Here is an 11,499-nt window from a genome sequence, read left to right as displayed (position 1 = left end):
TTGGGGGTCTAATGACCCTTTCACAGGGGTCGCCTAAGACCATCGGAAAACACATATATAATTACATATTGTTTTTGTGATTAATCACTGTGCTTTAATTATGTTCAGTTTGTAACAATGAAATTGGGGGTCACCACAACATGAGGAACTGTATTAAAGGGTCGAGGCATTAGGAAGGTTGAGAACCACTGCCCTAGCTGGTTTGACTCAGTGGATAGAGCATAAGCCTGCGACTGAAGGGACCTGGGTTCAATTCTGGTCAGGGGCACATGCCCAGGTTGTGGGCTCAATCCCTGCTGTGGGGCGTGCAGGAGGCAACCGATCAATGATTCTCTCTCAATAAAATTATTAAATTATTAAAAAACAACACATAAGAGTATGGATTTGGAAGTCAGATAAACATAGTTTGATCACTTATATTGACTGAGCCTCCGTTTCTTCATCTATAAAATAAGGATAAACCTCTCTGTTACAGAGATGGTCCAAGTATAAATGCAATAAAATAGGTAAATATCCTGACTCCTGGTTACTGCTAAATAAATAGCCATTGTTAAACTACAAATGCTATATTTTTTATTCTTTACAAATGCTACATTGATATTATTATTGCTGTTGGTAGTTAATAGACCAACTTGCAGAGTCTAATGTCCTCAGATTATGCTCATAGATGGTAAAGTTCAAGAGGCCAGTAATAAGATTCCTAAGATCACCCTAACTGTCCCCATTACTTTCTTGGCAGTAATCACATTCTGCCCTTCCCCATGCACATGCTTTCTCTCTTCAGTTGTGTTGTCAGCTCCTTTGGGACAAAAACAAATATTGGATTGTTTTTCTATATGTGCACATATTCTAATTCATTCTTTTTAATAGTTGTATAGTCTTCGGATACAGGTGTTAGTTTGCTATTGCTGCGGTAACAAATTATCATAAATGTAGTGACTTAAAGCAACACAGTTATTATATTACAGACATTTGAAATGGGTAGGCAGGGCTGTGTTTCTTCTGAAAGATCAGAAGATCCATTGGTGGCCTTTTCTAGCTTCTAGAGCTTGTATGAATTCCTTGGCTTGTGGTGCCAAATCACTCCAATCTCCGCTTTAGGTATCATAATTGCCTTTTCCTCTGATCTCCTGTCTCCCTTATAAAGACTCTTGTACATGTAGTTACATTGGGCACACTTGCATAATCTAAAATAATCCTCCCATTTCAAGATCTTTAATTTAATCACATCTGCAAAGTTCCTTTTGCTACATAAGGTAACTCGCTTTCAGGTTTCAGAGATTAAGATGTGGTCATTTTTCGGGAGTCATTATTCTGCCTACCATCATATGTACCATAACTTATTTAATCACTCCTCTATTGACCAACATTCAGATTGTGTCTAGTTTGTCATCATTACAAGCCATTCTGCAAGAAATATGTGGACTCATATTTTTGCACTTATGTGAGTGTATCTATTTGATGATGTCCTGGTGTTTCTTTGATAGTCAAAGGGCATGTGCATTGAAAACACTGGCAGATATATTCAAATTTCTCTCCAAAGCATGTGCATTAATCTTATTACTCTCAACTATTTATGGAAATGATCACTTCCTTGCACACCCCAACACAGGGTATTATCAAACTTTATTTTTAAATTAAATTGGGGTGACATTGGTCACCATGAACATATAGGTTTTAGGTGTGGGTTTCTATGTTACAAGATCAGTGTATTGCACCATGTGCTCACTACCCAAAGTCAAATCTTCTCCTATCACCATACATTAGGACCTCCTTCTCTCCCCCAGCCCCTCACACTTTAAAATTTCTGCTAATCTGCTGGGTGAAAAGTAGTACAATATACCATAAATTGTATTTGAAATTAAGCAGTTTATTTATGTATTCTTTTTTAATTCTTCTGTGAACTGCTCATTGTCTTTTTGTTTTGTTTTGTTTTGTTCATTGACAAATGACAGCCCTTCTTCTATTACATATATTGCAAATATTTTCCTAGTTTGTCATTTGTGTTTTTGACTTCAGGCTACACAGAAATGTTTAGTTTTTAAGTGGTCTGATTTATTAATCTTCTCTTGTATGGCTTCTAAGTGTTTCATTATAGTTTGTTAAGATAAGGAACATTCAAACCTGTAAAGAATTTTTGTGAGTTTATTTGAACCAAATTGTCAACAATTGCCAGGAAGCAGAATCTCAACATATTGAGATACTGCTCTAGAGAATGATGGGTTTTTCACCTAATTTTATAACTTACCATCAAAGGAGGAGACTTAAGTGGATTACAGAAATCCATTGGTTATAGATTAAGGAGGTGCTAGAAAGCAAAGTGGTGGGTACTGGATAGCTAACAGTCAATAATTCAAAGGATAACAATCACACAATAACAATGAGGGAATTTGTGGTCTCTGCCCTGGCGCATTGGTTGTGCCCCGAGGGACCTGGAAAAAGGGAAGTTATGTTACCCTGACATTCAGAAGGTATATTATCGTAGATGCAAAAAGACAATAGGCTCGGTTAATATCAAAGTTGGTCTTTGTCAGGGAAGATACTGGCCCAGGACAGGACTATCTACTATAAACTGCTTTTTATTTTTATTTTTTTAAAAATATATTTCTTTATTGATTTCAGAGAGGGCGGGAGAAGGAGACAGAGATAGAAACATCAATGATGAGAGAGAATCACCGATTGGCCGCCTCCCGCACACCCCCCACTGGGGACCGAGCCCCGCAACCCAAGCATGTGCCCCTCGCCAGAATCGAACCCGGGACCCTTCAGTCCGCAGGCCGACGCTCCATCCACTGAGCCAAGCTAGGGCTATAAACTGCTTTTTAATTGAAAAAGTCTTAATTTCAGACATCCTTTTAGGTGTCTGAGTTTAGTTTGCCAGGCAGTCCTTCCCTGCGTTAGTCAGGTTAGCATGTGTCCCCTTCTTGTCCACAGTGTAGAAAGGCCTTCTTCAAGCATTTTAAAAATATGTTCACCTTTTCTTTTTTAAAGGGAGGAGCGTCATTTTAAATTTTGAAATCTTTGATCAAACGGATGTGTGTTCACGTGCCTGAAAGGCGATCGGAGGGCAGCTTTATCTTTTCCATGTGTCCTGCTAGTTGTACCGTCTTTACCACATGGGAAGTCTCCTAGACGTCCTAAGGTACCCAGAGGTGAAAAAGGAGTTAAAACAGAACTGGTGAACGGCTTTCCGGATATAATAGGTGATTCAGTGCGCCCCCTAGTCCCCGCGGGGAGAAGCCTTCCAGGCCGGCGTCCTCACCTGAGAGCCCAGCGCCACCAGCGGAACTCAGGTGCGCGAGGGCCGGGAACCGGACGAGCCCGGCCGCCGAGGACTGTCCGGCGCGGGGGAGCGGTTTGGCGGGACACAGGGCCGCTCGGAGCGCGCGATGCTCCGTCTTGCAGGACTCGCTGATGGGAGAGAAGAGCTGAGAGCAGCGAGGAGGAAGCTGCGCGGAGGAGCGGAGACCCGAGCCGCCGCCCAGCAGCCACTACTGTTCTCTACAACTTACCGCCGGCCAGGTGCCGAGTCCGGCCTTCCCGGCTCCCGGGGACCCGCACGGCGCTTCGCAACCAGGGGCCCGGCGGCCTGGGCCGCTTCGCAAACGCCCTTCTCCCGGGCGGAGGGTTCGGCCCTGAGGGCCCTCCTCGCCCACGCCGTCCGTCCGGGCCCCGATCCGGGACTCCTGTGCCGGCTGCTGCGACGCCGCGCTCCCCCCGGCCCGGCCCTGTCCTCGCCCCTTCTCGTCGCCGCGGCCTTTGTTTAGCGCGGTGCCCCGCTGCATGTCCAGTCATGTCAGCTTCCACCCCCGTCCTTCCTGCCGTTACCGCCCCGCTGTCTTCCATTTCCCCCACGCTTCCTCCCCCCCGGCCCCCTCCCCGGTCATCCTCTGCCCTGGCTGCCTCCTTTCCCTCCGCCCGGACGACTCTCCTGGGCTCCCGTGGCCCTTTAGCGTCTGGTTTTCAGAGAGGATTTATTCCTTGGCCCTTCTGGATATGAAACTTCCTCTCCCTGCTGTGGCCTGGAGAGAAGGGGCCATCAGCACTGGGTCGTGGAGTTGCCTGGGCGTGAGGACAGGCACTTCTTCCTGGCAGCGTGTCAGCTGACTGCTCGCCCCTCCCCTGTTTGCCGAGGGGGGCCCGGGGGCGCCCCGAGTTCCGTTTGAGTTGCAGCCCATCACTGACAGCTGTCTTGCTCTTGTGGCGCGTAGGTCGGCACCGCCGCGAGGGGACAGCGATGACGGAAGCCCAAGTGGCACAAATGCAGAAACGCCCTCTGGTGACGACTTCAGGTAAAAACAGCTTGGCCATCGCTCATGCCTGTGCGTGAATCCTCGAGGTGTCCGTGGGGACCCTGTCTCCACTCAGCTGTCCCTGAGTCCAACCATCAAGCCCACCTGTGTCCTCGGAACCTCACCTTGATTTCCGCATTGGCTCATGCATTCAAGGCTGGGACAGAGCCAAATACCGATAGTGCCCAAGGTGGTTAGCCAGAGACGCGTATTCTGAGTTTCTTGAAAGGAACTCCAGTAAATAGTCAACATCGTATGGGTACCAAAACATTTAAAATCCTCCTTTTTTACCCTTAGCATACCCCCTTTCATAGCGCCTCTGCTGCACACTAAAACATAAACCCCAGGACAGGAGGGATTGCTCTCTTTTGTTCATTTAATACATATTTATTAAGTGAATGAATGAATGAACCGTAACACTTGATGCAAAGTAGAGATACCCTAGTGATAAATTTATGATTGAAATGATATGATATGATGCCAGAGACTTGCTTCAAAATAAGTCTGGAAGGTGGAAGGGTACAGACAAGCATGGGGGTACAGATGACACAAAATTGGCCATACCTGGCTGATGTGGTTCAGTGGTTGAGTGTTGACCCATGAACCAAGAGGTCCCCAGTTCGATTCCGGGTCAGAGCACACGCCTGGATTGCAAGCTCGATCCTTGGTGGGGGGCGTGCAGGAGGCAGCCAATGGATGTGTCTCTCTCATCAATGTTTTTATCTCTCTATCCCTCTGCCTCTCTCTCTAAAAATAAAAAAAAATTGGCCATAAGCTGATAATTGTTAAAACTGGGTGGTGGGTATATGTGAGTTCATTATACTATTCTCCCTACTTTGTATATGTATTTTCCATAATATAAAACAAAAGAACCTTGAGAAGTATTGGGTTCATATTATCTGTTGGGAAGTTTGGTGATAGAAGACCTTTTCTTCCTGCATCTTCAAATTATAGACTTTATGTTCTAACCTAAACCAAACTAAAATTTTTATTTTTAGCTCCTGAGTGATTGCTAAGCTAGAGTGTTTATTCATGGGTAAGAGGTAGATGGAGGATTGAGGAAAAAAGAGGAGGCGTGAAATAGTGACCTAGGGGTAGAAAAATGAATGAGTGAGCCAGGAAATGTAGTTAGAGGTGGGCCCACTTGAGGCTAGTGATCATTACTTTTGTTTTGTCCAACTAGATTCCACTGCATAGATGCATGTGCAGAGTAAATAGAGAGCTGGACTATCAGGGCTGAATTTGCTAAGCAAGTACAGTGAGATGAAAATAAAGGGTTGAATGAGACTTGTGTGCAGGGGTCTGATTATAATGACTGGCCATGGACAGGGAAGTGAAATAAGAAACTTGAGGGACTATGGAATAAAGGTAAGGCTGGTGGACTGGGGGGTCCCAATGGAGTCATCACACTAGACAGAATGAGGTGAAAAGATAGTATAATTTTAAACTCTTTGATGAGGTAGCTCATACTTGGTGACACGCACTCCTATCAGCCTCACTAGTAGAAAGTTTTTTCAAGTCCTTAAAGGGACTCTGGCTTTTAGTACTAATCTGTCTGACTTGCGGGGTGTGAATGCAGTAGCCACTGATAAGCACTGTGTGTCTTTCATTTGTCAAGCCTCTCCCTGGCAGACACTAATCTACCATCTGAAGTGGAGCCAGAGCTGCGCAGTTTCATTGCTAAGCGTCTTTCTAAGGGAGCCGTCTTTGAAGGGCTGGGTAATGTTGCATCTGTGGAGCTGAGGTAAGTGTAAAATGTGCTGTGTCCCGAGTTTTTATTTCTGAGCTAAATATGAGAAGTGATGAGAAACTCCGAAAGATCAACTCCCACTCGACCTGCAAAATCCATCCTTGTTCTCTGCCGGCTTGAGCACTGGGCCTTACACGTAAACATTTGTGGGATGGAATTAATTGAACAGCAGAGACTTTCCCGCCGAAGTGTACTGATTTAGTCTTGGACTTGGGAGAAAAGAGTTAATCACCAAAATTGCACACTGCACAGTTTGTGAAGTGCTTTCACAAAGTATGATGCCATTGTCTCTAAAAAGGGGCAATAGAACAGATACCCTCACTTACGTTTTCAGATGAGGAAATAAATTCAGAGACGTTCATGTCACAAGGCTGGTCACATTCATGGCGTTCAGGCTTAAATATAGGTGTCCTCAGGTGAATTCCAGCTGTTTTTCTATTACACACCTTGATTGTAGTTCACTTCAGACCATGATGTTGGCATCAAGTCCCCTCAGGAATGTGAGGTCATAGGTCAAAGGTAAGGCCACAGGGTAAACATGTCACATCTGCCTGGAGCTCCAGTGATTGGTGAAGGTTTCGGGGAGGGAGAGAACATGCTAATATTTATGTAGACATGTACTATGAACGAGAGTGAAACTTACATGCATTTCCCCCATAAAACAGGTGAATTCAAAGAAATTCCATGTTTGTTAGGTGCTGCTTTAGCTGAAACCCATTATGGTATACATTCATTTTCCTCTGCTGTTATGAGTAAACCAAGGAGAAGTCTTGAAAGTTCTGACCTAGTTAGCAATATAACAGTATTGCCAGATCAAGATGACCAGGGTTCAGAACAGCCCATAAAATTAGATGCATGAGTTATCAGAATAATACATAGAACTTTTTCTTTTCTAGAATTCCAGGTTACCGGGTTGGTTGTTACTACTGCCTTTTCCAACAAGAAAAACTGCTTCCTGAAACAGCAATGGACTCTGAACATAACCCTTCAGAGTACGTGGTCTGTTTTTTAGGAGGGTCTGAAAAAGGACTTGAGCTATATCCTTTCTTTGGTCTTTGAGGATATCAGGAAGGAAATCGTGGGGAGGCAAGAGAAGGGGTCTTACTACTCTAAAAGGCTTTCCTACCCCTTATATTTACTTGGATTTCATACCTTTATATGACCAGTTTGTCTTGGCTTGTTTTAATGTACAGTTTGTTTTATTTGCAAGACTTTATATTTCCTATTGAGAGATAAAACACTTCTTGATTCATTCATTGTTACTTCCTTAAGAACATACTTTCAGGCTTGAATTGGACAAGTACATTCAAGGGCTGAAAAATAACATGAGCTGTGAGGTAAGACGATTGAGTCAATAGTTTTTTTGAGACTGAGGTGATTAACATACTATAACTTCTATACTTGTCAAATTATACAGGTAGACACAATGACACCTAAATTCTAAAAATGCGCTGCTTGGAGGGCTCGTTGGAAGGTATTCGTTAAGGGAAGCAGGGAACATAGTCCTGTAAGTGCTGTGAGTTTCACAGGTCTGCCTCTGATGTTTTGTATCCATGAAAAATTCAGTCCATTAAATTCAGTGGTATATGGTGACATGCCAAGTGAGGAAGAGGTGCTCTTCTCCTGATTTCTAGGCACATAGATTTATATTAGTGTTATGGTCAGAACTAATGGTCCATGAAGCCTCTGGCACCAGAGACATGCTTTGCAATGGTAGCGACTGTCCTTGAACTCAACATCAAAGATTTTAGAAATGTTCTATTTTTTATTCATTGATCTTTTATGAATTATATATATCCACATCTTTTAATTTATTTATACCTTTTAAAAAACTATCCATTCAGCTTATAGCAGTTTTTAAAGTCATAACTCTTATAAATCACTACCCATTACATAAGGTAATATCTCCTTTTACTTATCCTGCACTTAAAAGACACTGCAGAAGAGGGTAGCATAGGAGTGAGCCAGGGATTTGAGTCTGGGGGAGCAGCTCTCCGACTGGAGCGATTCCTCTAGTCCCCAGAGAGCAGCTCAGCCCAGGAAGCCAGATGTGCGCTTGGCAGCACGTCTGACAAATGGAGTGGGATCGAGTGTTTTGACAAGTTAACTTGTATTCTTCCCTATTCACAGTGTGAATGAACTGCCTACATTCTTTCAGGCATTCAAGTGGCTCTTTGTAAGCTAATACATACATGTGTCAGACACTGTACCAGGATTGTTAGGAGCGTATCTCCAATGAGTATACTGTGGGGAGATGGACATGTAATGCACAACTCCTCCCAGTGAAGAGATAGCATAGAGCCCTATCCAGTCTTTCATTTTTTTTTCAGTCTTTCATTTTATATAATGCATTTCTCAGTGTGTTTTATATCATAATTCTTTTTTTTTGAATGGGTGTTAGCTTAAAAAAAGAGGTGTTTGTCCGCAGTTCTTTCACTGTCAAGAATATTGTGAAGAAAATGTTAAGTCCTCTAAGGTAAAGGCTCATGTTAAAGCAATGACATTCTCTCTTGATCTAGGAAAGGGGCCTGGAGAACCACGTCAAGTCCTACCTGAGTAGCTGGTTTGAGGATGTCGTGTGCCCGATCCAGAGGGTGGTTCTTCTCTTTCAGGAGAAGCTTACCTTTTTGCTACACGCTGTAAGTGTGGCCCAACAAAAGCATTTCCTTAACTGAGAATCAGTTGAGCAGAGTTTGGATTATTTAAAGACTTACTCATTTTCTTTAATATTACTCTCCCCCCCTCCCCCGAATATTACTCAAGCAATGTTTGCACTCTATTCACTTGGATCTAGAAAGGTACTTTATTAAGGTGGAATTGCAAATAGGGGGTCTTCCTAATAGGATAAAACAATTTAAAATAATTGCTTTTTCAGATGATCTGGGAGAGGTGTAATTTCCAAATAATTTGAGAAGGAAAACAGAAATCCAAAGTGTTTTAAGTATATGAAAATATTCAGGAAAAAATGAAAATTCACTAAAATATCCAGACACTGGGAAGGCTTGAGTAAATGGCCAGTTTTTTCATTTAAATTTGTGGTGGTAGATGCAACGGAGACTGGATGGTCCCATGCGACCAGGTGGGAAGCCAGTTTCAGACTGTTCGTGAGCAGCAGCTGCACGAGGCTCAGGAGAGCTCCTGGGCAATCCCCATCAAGCAGGTGGTCGTGTGGGGGCGGGTGACACTTAGTCACAGTAGCTGCTCAATAAGGAAAACTGGAATGCCTGTGTCACTTAGGCTTTGTTTTTCTCTCGTAGGCTCTGAGTTATACTCCTGTTGAGGTTAAAGAATCAGATGAAAAAACAAAGAGAGACATTAACAGGTAAAGAATAGTTTTGCAAAGAGAAGAACCTTTTACACAGCAAGCCTGATATTTATGTTTTTATATTTTTATTTTTTTTTTAAAGAACATTAAAATATTTTTTTGATTGATTGATTGATGTTAGAGAGAAACATCGATTTGTTGCTCCACTTATTTATGCATTCATTGGTTGCTTCTTGTACATGCCCTGACGGGATCGAACCCGCAACCTTGGGATGACGCTCCAACTGAGCTACCTGGCCAGGGCCTGAAATGTTTTTAAATTTCCCATAGTGCAGAATGAATTTGCTTTCTCCCTCCCATCCTGCAGTATTATTTGTGGTAAAGGACTGTGTGTGTGGCAGGTTTCTGAGTGTGGCCAGTCTTCAAGGCCTTATTCACGAAGGCACCATGACATCTTTGTGCATGGCCATGACGGAGGAGCAGCATAAGTCTGTGGTCATTGACTGCAGTAGTTCCCAGCCTCAGTTCTACAATGCAGGTGAGTCACGACCTCTGAAGCAGCCATCCCGTGGCTCTTGTGAGTCTGTCTCTGTTTTTGTACTCTGAACAGATAGTACAAACTTATCCTTCCTGCCCTGTGCATCTTTACAAGTTTATCCTGACTCACCGCAAACAATAGCAATTCTAAAAACATGGAAAATCATGTCATGCCTAGCAATTCCATTCCTAAGTATATAGAAAAGCTCTTGTGTGTATATATTAATATATTTTTATTGATTTCAGAGAGGACGGGAGAGGGAGAGATAGAAATGTCAATGATGAGAGAGAATCATTGATTAGTTGCCTCCTGTATGGCCTCCACCAGACATGTGCCCTGACTGGGAGTTGAACGTGACTTCTGGGTTCATAGGTCGAAACTTAACCACTGAGCCATGCTGGTTGGGCAAAAACTCTTGTATATTTATACAAGGAGACAAATACAAAAATGTTCATAGAGGCATTATTTGAAATAGCAAAGAATTGGAGGCAACTTAAATGCTTCCATCGACAGGAAAATTATCTGATAAACTGCTATATTCATGCAATGGAATATACCAGTGAAAATGTATGAACTAGAGCTACATGTCTCCATGTAGCTCACAAACATACTAGTGAAACAGCCATTAAAGAAAAATACATAGTAAATTTAAAGGGTGTATTAAAATTATCATTTATCATAATGTGAATCTTAAATCTTAATTAAACTATTTTCCTTTCAATATGAAAAAAAAAGAAAAATACATAGACTGGGTGGAGGGGGTCAGTGGGGGATTAGGGGACATCTGTAATATTGTCCACAATAAAAAAAATTTAAAAAAGAAAAATACATAAAAGTTTTGACATATACAAAATAATACTACATAGAGCTTAGAGATACGAAAGTACGTGACAAGAGTTTAAAGGAACACATGGGAATGATATCCTTTCTAATGGGAAAGAAGTGGGAATGCAGTTGAGAAGTAGCACATGGGGGCTTCAGCTATTTTGGTGTTTTTAGCTAGGTAGTGAGTACAGTTTTCTTAGACCATTATAGAAGTCTTATATAATTCATTATAAGTGTTTTATTTAATAAAGAAATAAAGAATATCACAATGTATACAAATATCAAATCATTATGTTGTACACTTGAAACTAATGTAATGTTATATGCCATGTATACCTCAATTTAAAGTAAATAAATAGAGCCCGGCCAGTGTTGTTCAATGGCTGAGTGTTGACCTATGAACCAGGAGGTCATGGTTTGATTCCAGGTAGGGCATGTGCCTGGGTTGCATGGCTTGATCCCCAGTACGAGGCATGCAGAAAGCAGTCAAGGGATGATTCTCTCTCATTCTCTCCCTTCCTCTCTCTGAAATCAATAAACCCCCCCAAATTAAAAAAAAATACAATAAAAAAATTTAAAAACCCATATTTTAAAGTAAATAAACAGAAAGAAAGAAAAAAGAATAAATGTTTGGGCTTTATAGAATTTTATTTTTATTTAATTTTTCTAAAATATTTTATAGGAAGCAACCGATTTTGTGAGGATTGGATGCAGGCTTTTTTGAATGGTGCTGAAGGAGGTAACCCTTTTCTTTTTCGACAAGTACTGGAGAACTTTAAACTAAAGGTAATTAATTGTGTCCAAGCACCACATATAACTTTTGTCTGAA

At 42.2% G+C, this 11,499-nt stretch overlaps 1 protein-coding gene and 1 long non-coding RNA gene across 3 annotated transcripts in view; one reads left to right on the top strand and one right to left on the bottom strand.

Annotated features, from left to right (window-relative positions):
• Positions 1 to 2,803: 2,803 nt before the first annotated feature.
• On the bottom strand, positions 2,804 to 3,396 carry LOC111828139. Its single transcript, XR_002831928.1, has 2 exons — positions 3,263 to 3,396; positions 2,804 to 3,137 (listed from the first exon to the last, which is right to left on the bottom strand). It is a non-coding gene; the product is annotated as an uncharacterized LOC111828139 (long non-coding RNA).
• Positions 3,397 to 3,870: 474 nt separating this feature from the next.
• CUNH17orf75 (chromosome unknown C17orf75 homolog) overlaps positions 3,871 to 11,499 on the top strand; it is a 10,614-nt gene continuing 2,985 nt past the window's right edge. Inside the window, exons 1-8 of one of the 2 annotated variants that reach the window (XM_023763511.1) lie at positions 3,871 to 4,292; positions 5,911 to 6,036; positions 6,939 to 7,079; positions 7,322 to 7,379; positions 8,562 to 8,681; positions 9,300 to 9,364; positions 9,709 to 9,845; positions 11,353 to 11,456. In XM_023763511.1, the coding sequence (XP_023619279.1) occupies positions 7,009 to 7,079; positions 7,322 to 7,379; positions 8,562 to 8,681; positions 9,300 to 9,364; positions 9,709 to 9,845; positions 11,353 to 11,456 (555 nt within the window). In that variant the 5' untranslated portion in view covers positions 3,871 to 4,292; positions 5,911 to 6,036; positions 6,939 to 7,008. Of the gene's footprint in view, positions 4,293 to 5,910; positions 6,037 to 6,938; positions 7,080 to 7,314; positions 7,380 to 8,561; positions 8,682 to 9,299; positions 9,365 to 9,708; positions 9,846 to 11,352; positions 11,457 to 11,499 lie in introns of those variants that run through there. The other variant, XM_023763512.1, reaches the window with a different exon arrangement.

The sequence above is a fragment of the Myotis lucifugus genome, unplaced genomic scaffold (assembly GCF_000147115.1).
Source record: "Myotis lucifugus unplaced genomic scaffold, Myoluc2.0 scaffold_287, whole genome shotgun sequence".
Lineage (NCBI taxonomy): Eukaryota > Metazoa > Chordata > Mammalia > Chiroptera > Vespertilionidae > Myotis > Myotis lucifugus.
This window is presented reverse-complemented; position numbering and strand designations above follow the sequence as displayed.